The 17,568-nt window shown below is 40.3% G+C and overlaps 1 protein-coding gene across 9 annotated transcripts in view; it reads left to right on the plus strand.

Moving 5' to 3' along the window:
• HERC3 (HECT and RLD domain containing E3 ubiquitin protein ligase 3) overlaps positions 1-17,568 on the plus strand; it is a 143,051-nt gene that overhangs the window by 72,426 nt on the left and 53,057 nt on the right. For 7 of the 9 annotated variants that reach the window (XR_009008308.1, XM_057546392.1, XM_057546399.1 and 4 more), the window contains 3 exons: positions 15,921-15,944; positions 16,036-16,125; positions 17,319-17,489. Coding sequence is in view for 8 of the 9 variants with exons in the window: in XM_057546392.1 (XP_057402375.1) it covers positions 15,921-15,944; positions 16,036-16,125; positions 17,319-17,489 (285 nt within the window). In the remaining variant the exon portion in view is untranslated. The remainder of the gene's footprint in view (positions 1-15,920; positions 15,945-16,035; positions 16,126-17,318; positions 17,490-17,568) is intronic. The other 2 variants (XM_057546395.1, XM_057546398.1) reach the window with 1 other exon arrangement.

The following is a 17,568-nucleotide window of genomic DNA, read 5'->3' on the forward strand; positions in this document are numbered from 1 at the left end:
TTAAATAACAGATGATCAATGCTAGACACAATATTGTGTTTTTAGTAAGACTTCTGATTACTTCAAAAAACCAAAATCCTGGGCTTCCCTGGTGGCGCAGTGGTTGAGAATCTGCCTGCCAATGCAGGGGACACGGGTTCGAGCCCTGGTCTGGGAAGATCCCACATGCCGCGGAGCGACTGGGCCCGTGAGCCACGATTACTGAGCCTGTGCGTCTGGAGCCTGTGCTCCGCAACAAGAGAGACCACGATAGTGAGAGGCCCGCGCACCGCGATGAAGAGTGGCCCCCACTTGCCACAACTAGAGAAAGCCTTCGCACAGAAACGAAGACCCAACACAGCCATAAATAAATAAATAAATAAATAAATAAATAAAACCAAAATCCTTTTCAAAAAAGTGGATGCGTCTTCAAAACGGGTTTACATGGAAATTTAATATGGAGGCTAGCAGTGAACTCTGTTTTCATCTGCTGATTTAGAAATTGTAAAAAGATAAGCCTCTCTGTTTTATCAGTTTGTGAATACTCTTTGAATCATAAAATGTTAAGAGCTGAAGTAAGCCTTATGAATTATTTAGCCAACTGCTTTGTTTCTAGGTGAGAAATTGGAGGCCCAGAGAAGCTAAACAATTTTTCCACCAATTCAATTAGCTTAAAAGCCAATTTTTCTGACTTCTAATCTACCCTTTCTTGCTGCTGAATAAAATAGTTCTAATGAGCCCTAATTCTTTTTGACCCTGAAAAAGAAGTTGCTGGTGTTAAAATATAGGTTACCATGACTGTGGTCTCTGAATGGAGATACTTAAGTGAGCAACTTCTATAGTTCCTTTCTCTTAACATTTGATAAGCAAATATAAGTCTTAAATACCAGCTGCTCATCACCTCTTCAGAAATTAGTTATTATAGAAATATAGAAAATTAGGTGAAATTACTGTGTGACCTTTTGTGATTTCTGTGGCATTTTTTCCTGTTATACAATGCTATTAGAAATTAAGGTTTATATTTCTTCGTATCTTGGATTTTAACCTAAAATGCTAAAGCTATTTCATATATTGATTCATGTTTTGTTTTGTTTTGTTTTTTAAAGTAAGCAGTACCTTATTTTATTTTATTTTATTTATTTATTTATTTATTTTTGGCTGTGTTGGGTCTTTGTTTCTGTGCGAGGGCTTTCTCTAGTTTCCGCAAGCGGGGGCCACTCTTCATCGCGGTGCGCGGGCCTCTCACCGTCGCGGCCTCTCTTGTTGCGGAGCACAGGCTCCAGACGCGCAGGCTCAGTAGCTGTGGCTCACGGGCCTAGTCGCTCCGCGGCATGTGGGATCTTCCCAGACCAGGGCTCGAACCCGTGTCCCCTGCATTGGCAGGCAGACTCTCAACCACTGCGCCACCAGGGAAGCACCTGATTCATGTTTTTTTGACTACTTTTTTTCCGAGGTATAATTGACATGTATGTAACATTATGTTAGTTTCAGGTGTGTAACATAATGACTCGATACTTACATACACTGTGAAATGATCATCACAGTAAGTCTAGTCACTGTCTGTCACCACACAGTTACAAATTTTGTTTTTCTTGTTATGAGAACTTTTAAGATTTACTCTCTTAGCAGCTTCAGCAACTAAAATACGCAATGCAGTTTTACTGTCTATAGTCACTATGCTGTGCATTATATCACTGTGACTTATTTATTTTATAACTGAAAGTTTGTACCTTTGACCCTCTTCACGCATTTTACCCACCCGCTATCCCGTCTCCCCTCTGGCAGCCACTAAACCGTCTCTTTATCTATGAGCTTGTTGTTGTTTTGCTTTGCTTTGCTTTGTTTGTTTAGATTCCAAGTCTAAGTGAAATAATACAGCATTTGTCTTTCTTTGTCTGACTTATTTCACTTAGCATAGTGCCTTCAAGGTCCGTCCAGGTTGTTGAAAATGGCAAGATTCCATTTTTTTTTAACGTGTGAGTGTTACCGAACCGAACTTGGGTCCGTTTGCCTGCACTCAGTAAAGCCAGTTTCTGACACCGGGTTGTGGGAAGGGAAGTGCAGCGTTCACTGCAGGGTGAACTCCTTACCAAGCAAGGAGTCCAGGGAAGCTAGTGCTCAGAACACCTGAACTCCCCGGTGGGTTTCAGGAAAGCGTTTTTAAAGGCCAGGTGAGGGAGGGAAGTCGCAGAGTATGTAATCTGCCTGTGCACAAGTCTCTGACTGGTTGATGGTGAGGTAACAGGGCAGTGTCACATGATCAGTCCTCAGGCTCCAGTGGGTCTGTGGGCTGTGTGCTCCTGGTCATCAGGTAGTTGGTTACTTCCATTTGGTGGTGGTTTTAGTATCTGCAAGACAGCTCAGGAAATGCGCATCTGATACTGTTATCTAGGTCCTTCAGAGAGGGGCTAAAACAGAGGGTATCGGGGAGGGGTCCGTCCTGGGAAGGCCCCATAGGGTCCTGCTCGGTTACAGGAGTACTATTCCACTGTGTGCGTATATACCCCATCTTCTTTATCCATTCATCCATCTGTGGACGCTTCGGTTGTTTCCACATCTTGGCTAATATGAATAAGGCTGCTATGGATATGGGGGTACATAAATCTTTTCAAATTCGTGTTTTCATATTCTTTAGATAAATACCCAGAAGTGGAACTGCTGGATCATATGGTAGTTCTATTTTCAATTTTTTGAGGAACCTCCATACAATTTTCCATACTGGCTGCACCAGTTTAAATTCCCACCAACAGTGCACAAGGATTCCCATTTCTCCACATCCTTGCCCACCCTTGTTATGTTTTGTCTTTTTGATAATAGACATTCTGACAGGTGTGAGGTGAAACCTCACTGTGGTTTTGATTTGCATTTCCCTGATGATTAATGATGTTGAGCATCTTTTCATGTGCCTGTTGGCAATCTGTATGTCATCTTCGGAAAAATGTCTATTGGGTTAATTGGGTTAACCCAATAATTTTTAATTAATTGGGTTGGTGGTGTTTTGTTTTTTTTTTGATATTGAGTTGTATGAGTTCTTTGTATATTTTGGACATTAACCCCTTATCAGATACATTGTTTGCAAATACCTCTCCCATTCTGTAGGCTGCCTTTTCATTTTGTTGATAGTTTCCTTTGCTCTGCAGAAGCTTTTTAGTTTGATGTAGTTCCATTTGTTTATTTTTGCTTTTGTTGCCTTTGATTTTGAAGTTGGATCCAAAAAATCATTGCCAAGACTGATGTCAAGTTGCTTACTACCTACGTTTTCTTCTATGAGTTTTATGGTTTTAGGTCTTACATTCAGGTCTTTAATCCATTTTGAGTTAATTTTTATGTATGATAAGTAAGATAGTGGTCCAGTTTTATCCTTTTGTATGTGCCCATCCAGTTTTCTCAACACCATTTATTGAAGAGACTGTCCTTTTCCCATTGTGTGATCTTGCCTCCTTTACATAAATTAATTGGCCATATATGCATGGGTTTATTTCTGAGCTTAACCACTTTTAAATGATAGTAATGAACAATAAGTGGATTTTCCCCGAGCTTTACTGAGGGATAATCGACATTATTGTATATATTTAAAGTGTACAATATGATGATTTGATATACATTGTGAAATGATTACAAAGATCAAGTTAATTAACACATCCATTACCTCACATAGTTAACTTCTTTTTTGTGTGCTTTGAGAATGCTTAAGATGTACTCTGATCAAGTTCCCAGTATTTAATACTGTGTTATTAACTATAGTCACCATGCTGTGCTTTAGCTCCTTAGAACTTACTTATAACTGAAAAGATTGTACCCTTTGACCTATATCTCCCCATCTCCTCCCCTGTTCCTGCCCTAGCCCCTGGCAACCACCATTATTCTGTTTCTGTGAGATTGGCTTTCTTGTTTTTTTAGATTCCACATATAAATGATACCATACAGTATTTGTCTCTCTCTGTCTGGCTTATTTCACTTCGTGTAAAATGCCCTTTAGTTTCACCCATGTTGTTGCAAATGGCAGGATTGCCTTCTTTTTTATGGATGAATAATATTCCTGTGTGTGTGTCTGTGTGTCTGTCTGTCTCACACTATATGAGTTTTTATGTGTTAAATTTTTTTGCCTTGGCAGTAGCTGAGGCAGTATAGCATACAGTTCAGAGCACGTGCTTTAGTCAAAAAGAACTGGGTTCAAGTCTCAACTCTGGCCTACTACCTACGTGACCTTAGGCAAATTACTTAGTTTCTGTAAGCCTAGCATCCTCATTTATAAATGTGAATGATAACAGTACTGTGAGAATTAAATGGGAGAAACCATGGAAAGGCCTTACTTGTCAGAGTACCTAGCGCCTGGCATATCATAAGCCCTAATAACTATTTTCCAGTAAGCAGTCTTGGGCGCCTAATGTATGTCATGTGCCTGCTACCACTGGGGATGGACACACGTACAGGACATGGGGGCTGCCTCGGTGGGGTGTTCAGTGTAGTGCAAAAGGAATTACACAGGGACATCATATGTGTGGGCAAAGGGCTATGGTGTATAAAAGCAACATTCTAAAGTGGCTGCTTTTTGCTTATTTTATTATTATTATTTTTTAACATCTTTACTGGAGTATAATTGCTTTACAATGGTGTGTTAGTTTCTGCTGTTTAACAAAGTGAAACAGTTATACATATACATATATCCCCATATCTCCTCCTTCTTGCATCTCCCTCCCACCCTCCCTATCCCACCCCTCTAGGTGGACACAAAGCACCGAGCTGACCTCCCTGTGCTATGTGGCTGCTTCCCACTAGCTATCTATTTTACATTTGGTAGTGTATATATGTCCATGCCACTCTCTCACTTCGTCCCAGCTTACCCTTCCCCCTCCCTGTGTCCTCAAATACATTCTCTACGTCTGCGTCTTCATTCCTGTCCTGCCCCTAGGCTCCTCAGAACCATTTTTTTTTAGATTCCGTATATATGTGTTAGCATACTGTATTTGTTTTTCTCTTTCTGACTTACTTCACTCTGTATGACAGACTCTAACTCCATCCACCTCATTACAAATACCTCCATTTCATTTCTTTTTGTGGCTGAGTAATATTCCATTGTATATATGTGTCACATCTTCTTTATCCATTCATCTATTGATGGACACTTAGGTTGCTTCCATGTCCTGGCTATTGTAAACACAGCTGCAATGAACATTGTGGTGCATGACTCTTTTTGAATTATGGTTTTCTCAGGGTATATGCCCAGTAGCGGGATTGCTGGGTCGTATGGTAGTTCTATTTTTAGTTTTTTGAGGAACCTCCAAACTGTTCTCCATAGTGGCTGTATCAATTTACATTCCCACTGACAGTGCAAGAGGGTCCCCTTTTCTCCACACCCTCTCCAGCATTTATTGTTTGTAGATTTTTTGATGATGGCCATTCTGACTGGTGTGAGATGATACCTCATTGTACTTTTGAATTGCATTTCTCTAATGATTACTGATATTGAGCATCCTTTCATGTGTCTGTTGGCAATCTGTATATCTTCTTTGCAGAAATGTCTATTTAGGTCTTCTGCCCGTTTTAGGATTGCGTTGTTTGTTTTTTTGTTATTGAGCTGCATGAGCTGCTTGTAAATTTTGGAGATTAATCCTTTGTCAGTTGCTTCGTTTGCAAATATTTTCTCCCATTCTGAGGGTTGTCTTTTGGTCTTGTTTATGGTTTCCTTTGCTGTGCAAAAGCTTTTAAGTTTCATTAGGTCCCATTTGTTTATTTTTGTCTTTATTTCCATTTCTCTAGGAGGTGGGTCAAAAAGGATCTTGCTGTGGTTTATGTCATAGAGTGTTCTGCCTATGTTTTCCTCTTAGAGTTTTATAGTGTCTGGCCTTACATTTAGGTCTTTAATCCATTTTGAGTTTATTTTTGTGTATGGTGTTAGGAAGGGTTCTAATTTCCTACTTTTACATGTACCTGTCCAGTTTTCCCAGCACCACTTATGAAGAGGCTATCTTTCCTCCACTGTATGTGCTTGCCTCCTTTATCAAAGATAAGGTGACCATATGTGCGTGGGTTTATCTCTGGGCTTTCTATCCTGTTCCATTGATCTATATTTCTGTTTTTGTGCCAGTACCAAACTGTCTTGATTACTGTAGCTTTGTAGTACAGTCTGAAGTCAGGGAACCTGATTCCTCCAGCTCCATTTTTCGTTCTCAAGATTGCTTTGGCTATTTGGGGTCTTTTGCGTTTCCATACAAATTGTGAAATTTTTTGTTCTAGTTCTGTGAAAAATGCCATTGGTAGTTTGATACGGATTGCATTGAATCTGTAGATTGCTTTGGATAGTAGAGTCATTTTCACAATGTTGATTCTTACAATCCAAGAACATGGTATATCTCTCCATCTATTTGTATCATCTTTAATTTCTTTCATCAGTGTCTTATAATTTTCTGCATACAGGTCTTTTGTCTCCTTAGGTAGGTTTATTCCTAGATATTTTATTCTTTTTGTTGCAGTGGTAAATGGGAGTGTTTTCTTAATTTCTCTTTCAGATTTTTCATCATTAGTGTATAGGAATGCAAGAGATTTCTGTGCATTAATTTTGTATCCTGCTACTTTACCAAATTCATTGATTAGCTCTAGTAGTTTTCTGGTAGCATCTTTAGTATTCTCTGTGTATAGTATCATGTCATCTGCAAACAGTGACAGCTTTACTTCTTCTTTTCTGATTTGGATTCCTTTTATTTCTTTTTCTTCTCTGATTGCTGTGGCTAAAACTTCCAAAACTATGTTGAATAAGAGTGGTGAGAGTGCGCAACCTTGTCTTGTTCCTGATCTTAGTGGAAATGGTTTCAGTTGTTCACCACTGAGGACGATGTTGGCTGTGGGTTTGTCATATATTGCTTTTATTATGTTGAGGAAAGTTCCCTCTAAGCCTACTTTCTGCAGGGCTTTTTTCATAAATGGGTGTTGAATTTTGTCGAAAGCTTTCTCTGCATCTATTGAGATGATCATATGGTTTTTCTCCTTCAGTTTGTTAATATGGTGTATCACGTTGATTGATTTACATGTATTGAAGAATCCTTGCATTCCTGGGATAAACCCCACTTGATCATGGTGTATGATCCTTTTAATGTGCTGTTGAATTCTGTGTGCTAGTATTTTGTTGAGGATTTTTGCATCTATGTTCATCAGTGATATTGGCCTGTGATTTTCTTTCTTTGTGACATCTTTGTTTGGTTTTGGTATCAGGGTGATGGTGGCCTCGTAGAATGAGTTTGGGAGTGTTCCTCCCTCTGCAATATTTTGGAAGAGTTTGAGAAGGATAGGTGTTAACTCTTCTTTAAATGTTTGATAGAATTCGCCTGTGAAGCCATCTGGTCCTGGGCTTTTGTTTGTTGGAAGATTTTTAGTCACAGTTTCAATTTCAGTGCTTGTGATTGGTCTGTTCATATTTTCTATTTCTTCCTGGTTCAGTCTCAGAAGGTTGTGTCTTTCTAAGAATTTGTCCATTTCTTCCAGGTTGTCCATTTTATTGGCATAGAGTTGCTTGTAGTAATCTCTCATGATCCTTTGTGTTTCTGCAGTGTCAGTTGTTACTTCTCCCTTTTCATTTCTAATTTTATTGATTTGAGTCTTCTCCCTTTTTTCTTGATGAGTATGGCTAATGGTTTATCAATTTTGTTTATCTTCTTAAAGAACCAGCTTTTAGTTTTATTGATCTTTGCTATTGTTTCCTTCATTTCTTTTTCATTTATTTCTGATCTGATCTTTATGATTTCTTTCCTTCTGCTAACTTTGGGGGGGTTTTTTGTGCTTCTTTCTGTAATTGCTTTAGATGTAAGGTTAGATTGTTCATTTGAGATGTTTCTTATTTCTTGAGGTAGGATTGTATTGCTATAAACTTCCCTCTTAGAACTGCTTTTGCTACATCCCATAGGTTTTGGGTCGTTGTGTTTTCATTGTTATTTTTTTCTAGGTATTTTTTGATTTGCTCTTTGATTTCTTCATTGATCTCTTGGGTATTTAGTAGTATATTGTTTAGCCTCCATGTGTTTGTATTTTTTACAGATTTTTTTCCTGTAATTGATATCTAGTCTCATAGCGTTGTGGTCGGAAAAGATACTTGATAAGATTTCAATTTTCTTAAATTTACTAAGGCTTGATTTGTGACCCAAGATATGATCTGTCCTGGAGAATGTTCCATGAACACTTGAGAGGAAAGTGTATTCTGTTGTTTTTGGGTGGAATGTCCTATAAATATCTATTAAGTCCATCTTGTTTAATGTATCATGTAAAGCTTGTGTTTCCTTATTTCTTTTCATTTTGGATGATCTGTCCATTGGGAAGTAGGGTGTTAAAGTCCCCTACTATGATTGTATTATTGTCAATATCCCCTTTTATGGCTGTAAGCATTTGCCTTATGTTTTGAGGTGCTCCTATGTTGGGTTCATAAATATTATAATTGTTATATCTTCTTGGACTGATCCCTTGATCATTATGTAGTGTCCTTCTTTGTCTCTTGTAATAGTCTTTATTTTAAAGTCTATTTTGTCTGATATGACAATTGCTACTCCAGCTTTCTTTTTATTTCCATTTACATGGAATATCTTTTTCCATCCCCTGACTTTCAGTCTGTATATGTCCCTAGGTCTGAAGTGGGTCTCTTGTAGACAGCATGTATGTGAATCTTGTTTTTGTATCCATTCAGCCAGTCTATGTCTTTTGGTTGGACCATTTAATCCATTTACATTTAAGGTAGTTATTGATGTGTATGTTCCTATTACCATTTTCTTAATTGTTTTGGGTTTGTTATTGTAGGTCTGTTCCTTCTCTTGTGTTTCCTGCCTAGAGAATTCCTTTAGTGTTTGTTGTAAAGCTGGTTTGGTGGTGCTGAATTCTCTTAGCTTTTGCTTGTCTGTGAAGCTTTTAATTTCTCCATTGAATCTGAATGAGATCCTTGCTGGGTAGAATAATCTTGGTTGTAGGTTTTTCCCTTTCATCACTTTAAATATGTCCTGCCACTCCCTCCTGGCTTGCAGAGTTTCTGCTGAAAGATCAGCTGTTAACCTTATGGGGATTCCCTTGTATGTTATTTTTTGTTTTTCCCTTGCTGCTTTTAATATGTTTTCTTTGTATTTAATTTTTGACAGTTTGATTAATGTGTCTTGGTGTGTTTCTCCTTGGATTTCTCCTGTATGGGACTCTCTGTGCTTCCTGGACTTGATTGACTATTTCCTTTGCCATATTAGGGAAGTTTTCAACTATAATCTCTTGAAATATTTTCTCAGTCCCTTTCTTTTTCTCTTTTTCTTCTGGGACCCCTATAATTCGAATGTTGGTGCGTTTAATGTTGAACCAGTGGTCTCTGAGACTGTCCTCAATTCTTTTCATTCTTTTTCTTTATTCTGCTCTGTGGTAGTTACTTCCACTATTTTATCTTCCAGGTCACTTATCCATTCTTCTGCCTCAGTTATTCTGCTCTTGATTCCTTCTAGAGAATTTTTGATTTCATTTATTGTGTTGTTCATCATTGTTTGTTTGCTTTTTAGTTCTTGTAGATCCTTGTTAAACGTTTCTTGTATTTTCTACATTCTCTTTCCAAGATTTTGGATCATCTTAACTATCATTATTCTGAATTCTTTTTCAGGTAGCCTGCCTATTTCCTCTTCATTTTTTTGGTCTGGTAGGTTTTTACCTTGCTCTTTCATCTGCTGTGTGTTTCTCTGTCTTCTCATTTTGCTTAACTTACTGTGTTGGGATCTCCTTTTCACAGGCTGCAGGTTCGTAGTTCCCGTTGTTTTTGGTGTCTGCCCCCAGTGGCTAAGGTTGGTTCAGTGGGTTGTGTAGGCTTCCTGGTGGAAGAAACTAGTGCCTGTGTTCTGGTGGATGAGGCTGGATCTTGTCTCTCTGGTGGGCAGGGCCATGTCCAGTGGTGTGTTTTGGGGTGTCTGTGAATTTAGTATGATTTTAGGCAGCCTCTCTGCTGATGGGTGGGGTTGTGTTCCTGTCTTGCTAGTTGTTTGGCATAGGGTGTCCAGCACTATAGCTTGCTGGTCTTTGAATTGAGCTGGGTCTTAGCGTTGAGATGAAGATCTCTGGGAGAGCTCTCACCGTTTGATATTACGTGGGGCCAGGAGGTCTCTGGTGGGCCAGTGTCCTGAACTCGGCTCTCCCACCTCAGAGGCTCAGGCCTGACACCCAGCCGGAGCACCAAGACCCTGTCAGCCACACGGCCAGGTACGTGGGGAGTTTCTTGCCTTTTGGGAAGTCTGCGGTCTTCTGCCAGCGTTCAGTAGGTGTTCTGTAGGAGTTGTTCCACATGTAGATGTATTTCTGATGTATTTGTGGGGAGGAAGGTGATCTCCACGTTTTACTCCTCCGCCATCTTGAAGGTCTCCCTCAGCTTATTTTAAAGAAGAGGTGGTAGTGGCTTATTTATTTCCGTTTATTAACTGCCACCATCTACACTTGAAAAACAAATAGCACACAGAATGTGTGACTCTGTGGGCCCCATAGAGGGCCTCACAAGTGAGAAAGTGAGTGATACAAAGAAAATGCTTCATTGTAAAGCAACCGTAGTCCAATAAAAATTAATTAAAAGAAAAAACAGAGAAAAAAAAAAGAAAATGCTTCACAAATAAAGACTGGAGTCAACCTGACATCGGCTGTCTGTGTGGTCCGGGGCAGTGTCTGGTTCCGGGTAGCAGTATTGTGCGTGGTGAGATGAGGCAGCTGTGTGTGCGTCAGCATTCGGTGATGCTGGGAGCCAGATTTGCCCACGGAAGGTACAGGAACACGTGGTGGCAGGCAGGCCCGAAGGCAGGGGCTCCTGGGTTTCCTCCTTGGTGTTTGTGTGATGCCTCTTGTCCCCAGTCACAGCCACATTTAGGAAATGTTGACTTGGAATTAAAAGAAAGAAAAGAAAAGAAAAAGATATTCTCAATTCCCCAGTTCTCTAGTTCTGTACCATGTACTTAATTCATTGCTTCTGTGTCATATACTTCAAAAAAATGAACAAAGGTTCCAGGGCAGCCCCATTTCAAGCAGGACCACTTGAAATGTGATCCGTCAGTAGTACTTTGCTAGTTATAGGTTGTGAGACTCACTTTTGGGGAATGGATGGCCCAGGACAAACAGCCTCTCAGGAGGGGATCACATATCTTACCCGTTCATATACATCCTTCTAGGTGAGGGAGAGCAGTCAGGAAGCAGAAGCATAATACTGCTGTTTCAGTATTTCGTTCACGTAGTATGGAAATGCCAGCACTAATACCATTTCTAAAATATTCAGCATCTACAAAACAAAAATCAGTGAAATCATTATATTTCAAGTACAAAAACTCATAGAGTTGTAAAAAATCTGTAGACATGGAAGTAGACTTTCATACAGGTCTGCGGCTTCTTTTGACCAAATACCCTTCCCTTCTTCACCTTCCATGGATCTGGCACCTCAGTTGTCCCCCGGGTGAGGGTCTTCTGGACCACCAACTCTCTGACCTCGGCTCTGGTTCCCAGCAGTAGTTTCTTTCCAGCCAACTTACCCAACTGAAAGCACGGTGACCCTGCCCTCCGGAAGAGAGATCAGCCTACCTCCAAAACTGGGCTCTTTCAGGGGGCAGGCAGGGGGCCATGGGAGGGACTAGGAGCTGCAGAAGGTGGGCATTAAAGGGGTCTGGGAGGGCTTGTGGTGGCGATTGCAGGGAGAGGGTGGTAGGAGAGAGCTGGAGAACTGGAGTGGGACTGGAGAGAGTCAAGACATACAGGAAAAGCTGCTGATTGATGTCTGACATAACTCTATCGCATCAATAATAATACTAGTATTTAAAAATACTAGCTGTGGGCTTCCCTGGTGGCGCCGTGGTTGAGAATCTGCCTGCCAATGTAGGGGACACAGGTTCGAGCCCTGGTCTGGGAAGATCCCACATGCTGCGGAGCATCTAAACCTGTGCGCTACAACTCCTGAGCCTGCACTCCAGAGCCCGCGAGCCACAACTGAGCCCATGCGCCACAACTACTGACGCCTGCATGCTCTAGGGTCTGTGTGCTGCAACTACTGAGACTGCGAGCCACAACTACTGAAGCCCGCGCGCCTAGAGCCCGTGCTCCACAACAAGAGAAGCCACTGCAATGAGAAGCCCGCGCACCACAATGAAGAGTAGCCCTCGCTCGCCGCAAGTAGAGAAAGCCTGCGCACAGCAACGAATACCCAATATAGCCAAAAATAACAAATAAATAATAAATAAATCTATAAAAAAGTAAAAATACTAGATATACTTGTCCCTCAGTATCAACAGGGGATTGGTTCTAGGAGCCCGCATCCCCATACCATGCTCAAGTCCCTCATATAAAATGTTGTATTATTTGCATATAACCTAAGCACATCCTGCCATAGACTTTAAATCATCTCTCGATTACTTATACTACATAATACAGTGTAAATGCTATGTAAATAGTTGCCGGTGTGTGGCAAATTCAAGTTTTGCTTTCTGGAACCTTCTGGAATTGTCTTTTTTTTTTTTTTTTTTTTGCATATCTTCCATCTGTGGTTGGTTGAATCTGCAGATGTGGAACCGTGGATAAGGAGGGCCGACTGTATACTGCCAATGCCGTAAAGCCAACAACTGTTTTTTTGTGTTTTTTTAAAAAATAATTAATTAATTTATTTATTTATGGCTGTGTTGGGTCTTCGTTTCTGTGCGAGGGCTTTCTCTAGTGGCGGCAAGCGGGGGCCACTCTTCATCGCGGTGCGCGGGCCTCTCACTATCGCGGCCTCTCTTGTTGCGGAGCACAGGCTCCAGACGCGCAGGCTCAGTAGTTGTAGCTCACGGGCCTGTTGTTCCGCGGCATGTGGGATCTTCCCAGACCAGGGCTCGAACCCGTGTCCCCTGCATTGGCAGGCAGATTCTCAACCACTGCGCCACCAGGGAAGCCCCCCAACAACTGTTTTTATAGTAAATGTTTTCACTTCTCCCACAGTCACTTTTAATTTGAAGTGTTCAAAACTTTATCTTGCTTTATAGACCAACACACATGGTAAAGATCTTTCTTTTGCCTTGAAAATAGGCAAATAATGCTTAGAATAAAATCTCTTCTGAGAGGGAGGTTAGAAAATTCTGAATATTGGCACTAGTTTTAAACACACTTTCCCAACACTCTTATCCCAAGAGATACTTGTACCCATTGTAGGTACCTAGTGCTGTTTTATGGTGTGTGTGTGTTTATTTTAGTGATTTCAATTCCAAAATTCAAAGTAATTCGAGAAGTAGGCGTGAGAATGAATCAAGTCACTCTGGGTTCTGTGTGCAGGATTCCATACCTTGTCTCCCTGCACTGGAATCCTTTCTCTGATTAGTGTTTCTCAGGCTAGGGAAATGTTCCAAGATCCCTGAAGGAACATGTTTCTAAAGAATAAACAAGGGGAATTTTAATTAAAACTGCTTTTCAATGATTTCATTGAAATATACGCAAATACAAAAGGAGGTAGATATACACTTCTTATTCATGTAGCATTTAAATGTTATAAAACCAAAGCAAATTTACAGATTAGATATTAACAAAACTCTAAAATCAGTAAAACACAAATGAGCCTCATGGATTTAACGTGATGAGCAAGGATGCCTTACTGAAGCCAAAGCCCACTTGCGTTGTGATCAGGTCTGTGGGCTGCCAGGCCCGGGGACTTGAGTTCTGCAGCTTGTTCTATACACCCAGGGATGACTCAGCTCCCTTTTGTCCTTTCAGCTGCTATTAAACCTTCATTCATGCAGGGAGCCAGGACTGCAGTGGTCTTTTCCTGGGCACAAATGCATCAGTTACAAAGGAAGACGGCTTTTCTTCTTTCTTATTACGCTTGGACAATTCAGTATAATATAGCACCAGTGCAATCATTAAAATAAATGCAAATTATATGGTAACACATCATTATAAAGAGGTCATTCAGAATGTGTTTTTATTTTGTTTAGGACATTGTTAAAAAAAAAAACAACACAAAATTTAAAAAATGCATAGCGCACTTTCAGATCTCTGGGAATAAATCCATGGTTTTCTGTTTGAGAAATACTCCTACAGGTCAACATGATCTATACCGTTGATTTTTTTTGTTTCTTTCTGTTAGGTTATGTAGCAAACATTATTCATTAACTTAAGAAAACCTTTCAGGAGAGAGTTCCTTTTTTCTCCTGATAAATGAAACTAACATACCTCTTAGATATGTTTGTGGTTGTATTTATTTATAGGCATACCTTGGAGAAATTGTGGGTTTGGTTCCAGACCACTGCAATAAAGTGAATGTCACAATAAAGCAAGTCACACAAATTTTTTGGTTTCCCAGTGCATATGAAAGTTACGTTTATATTATACTGTAGTCTTTTAAGTGTGCAATAGTATTATGTTTAAAAAAACAATGAATGTACAAACCTTAATTAAAAAATACTTTATTGCTAAAAAATGTTAGCTGTCATTTTAGCCTTCAGCCGGTCTCAGTCTTTTTGCAATGGTAACATCAGAGATCACTGATCACAGGTCACCATAACAAATAAGAATGAGAAACTTTGAAATATTGTGAGAATTACCAAAATGTGACACAGAGACATGAAGTGAGCAAGTGCTGTTGGAAATACGGCGCCCATAGTCTTGCGAGACTCAGGGTTGCCACAAAGTTCAATTTGTTGGGAAGGAGAGGGTGGGATGATTTGGGACGTTAGGTTTGACATAAATATACTAACTACCACGTGTAAAACAGATAGCTAGTGGGAACCTGCTGTATAGCACAGGGAGCTCAGCTCAGTGCTCTGATGACCTAGATGGGTGGGATGGGGAGGGGTGGGAGGGAGGTCCAAGAGGGAGGGGAGGATATATGTATACATATAGCTGATTCACTTCACTGTACAGCAGAAACTAACACAACATTGTAAGGCAATTACACTCCAATAAAAAATAAATAAATAAATAATGTAAAAAAACAAATAGAATTTTTTAAAAAGCCGTATCTGTGAAGCGCAATAAAGTGAAGTGCAATAAAACGAGGTACGTCTGTATTGTTATTCCCCTCCTCAAAAGTTTATTCAGATTTAGTCACATATTGATGGAGTGTCTTCTGTAGGCCAGGCATTGGTCCCAGTGCCTAGTCAGGGGCAGCTTTCTCAATATCTTTTTATTATTTTTTTTAATTAATTTATTTTTGGCTGCATTGGGTCTTCGTTGCTGCGTGTGGGCTTTCTGTAGTTGCGGCGAGCGGGGGCTACTCTTCGTTGCGGTGCACGGGCTTCTCATTGCGGTGGCTTCTCTTGTTGCGGAGCACGGGCTCTAGGCGTGTGGACTTCAGTAGTTGTGGCTCACGGGCTCAGTAGTTGTGGCTCGAAGGCTCTAGAGCGCAGGCTCAGTAGTTGTGGCGCACAGGCTTAGTTGCTCCGCGGCATGTGGGGTCTTCCCGGACCAGGGCTCGAACCCGTGTCCCCTGCATTGGCAGGTGGATTCTTAACCACTGCGCCACCAGGGAAGCCCCCCAGGGACAGCTTTCTAAATATTTGGTTTCTGCCAAGAGGAACTCTGTGTGTGTGTGTAAAAGGGAGACTTAACATGTTGACAAATAAATGAAATTTGCATTTGCATTATCCACTTTACCCAACAAAATTAACCTCTGAAGTCACGGTTGTAAAGCTCCTGTTTTGGAATTAGATTTCTTATAAGTGAGAGTTCTATTAATACTGTGAATTATGGGGTTAGTGACATGGTTTGTAAAGGTCCTTTAAAAATTTTTTTTAATTGTTTTTAGTGTTCTTCTCAGTCTGTAGTCATCAAAACAACTAGCGTGTTCCATCAGAACTCCAGTCAGCTGTTCAGATGGTGTTAGTTCCGTGGTCAGATGGTCAGATAGGTTATCTGTTCTGTTATTTGTTTTGTTATTTGTGCGTTATTTGTGCGAGGTAGAAAGTTCAAGTTTTGTAATCCAACTAAGAGACTTTTTATTTTTCTTTACACAGAAGGCTAGACCATCTATAATGCAGGTAAATGACTCTGTAAAATTTATTTATGTATTTTTCCAGCAGTATTCTCTGTGGGATACTATAATATTGCCAATAATGTGTTTTCTTCTAGGATGCTGTAACACTTTGTTCCTACCCTTTCATCTTTGATGCCCAAGCTAAGACCAAAATGTTACAGACCGACGCTGAGCTGCAGATGCAGGTAACGTATTTTAAACCCTACTTTCTCTTCTTACGGGTTTCTTTCATCTTATACATAAGTTGTAATTTCTCCAAATAGGAGAAAGTTGACTTGGGTGAAGTTCCATTGTAACTTTTAGAACTGTTAGAAAAATTTTCAGCAATTTTATATTGAATATAACACGTATACGTGAATGCACATCTGCATAAACAGGGTGGGTGGCAAGTGTCTTCATAAAGGGCCGTATAGTAAATATGTGTCTTTGTGGGCCATACAGTTGTCTCAAGTATTCAGCTCTGTCGTAGCATGAAATTTGAATTTTATATAATTTTCACATGTAGTGAAATATTTTTCTTTTGATATTTTAAAAACTATTTAAAAATGTAAAAACTATTGTTAGCTCAAGAGCTGTGCAAGAGCAGGCAGCAGGCTGGATTCGGTCCTTAGGCCATTGTTTGCTGACCCCTGATAGAAAATTAAATGGAGCTTGGCAGTTCTTCATTGAGCAAAAACTCAAGTTACAGAGATTTGTTTAATTTATTTTAAACACCCATTTTATTGTAAAATATAATTGGTTTTGACAAGCCTACAAAGACACCTGTGAATTAGCAATCCAAATCTACCAGTTCCCATTGTTGATGGATATATAACTTCATTCATCTCCCTCTCCCTTTCCCCATCTGTCTCTCTCTCTAGCTCTTATCTCTCTCTCTCTCTCTCTCTCTATATATATATATATATATGTTTTCACAGTGATATATCCATGATATTGACAATTTAAAGGTTTTCCAGAGAAAATGGACATTTTTCAAAGAATAAACACCATTTAGCAAGGGGTTATTAGGTTCCTTTTCCTGCCACTTTGAAAGTCATAGTTTCTACCCACTGTCCGTCATCACTTTCTTCTACTAAGATATTATTTCAGTCTTAATCAGCTTAGTCTACATCATTTTCCTGGAATGAGTTACGGATCATATGGTTTATGAAGTGTTTCAGTTAATCTCTTTGGGTTCAGATTAGAAAGATTTGTGTGTCCTGTAAACATGAGTAATTGAGAAAATCTTCTGGAAAAGTTAGGAGGAAAATAAAGACCAAGATGGAGCTGCAGTGAGCCTGGGCCCGACCTGCCCCCGGTCCAGAGGCAGGGCCGGCTGCTGTCCCCACTCACAGGTGAGCTCTGAGTGGTAACTGCGCTCTTGCACGTGCCGTTCCAGGTGGCGGTCAACGGGGCCAACCTGCAGAACGTCTTCATGCTTCTCACCCTGGAGCCTCTGCTGGCCAGAAGCCCCTTCCTGGTCCTTCACGTTCGCAGGAGCAACCTTGTCGGCGACGCCCTGAGAGAGCTGAGCATTCATTCTGATATTGATTTGAAAAAGCCTCTCAAAGTGAGCCCTTCCATATGTTCCTCTAAATACCTTCCTGGGTTTTCCTTAAACAGTGTTGATGAGGCAGCAAAGATTTTAT

Source organism: Balaenoptera acutorostrata, chromosome 5 (genome assembly GCF_949987535.1).
Source record: "Balaenoptera acutorostrata chromosome 5, mBalAcu1.1, whole genome shotgun sequence".
In the NCBI taxonomy this organism is placed as follows: Eukaryota; Metazoa; Chordata; class Mammalia; order Artiodactyla; family Balaenopteridae; genus Balaenoptera; species Balaenoptera acutorostrata.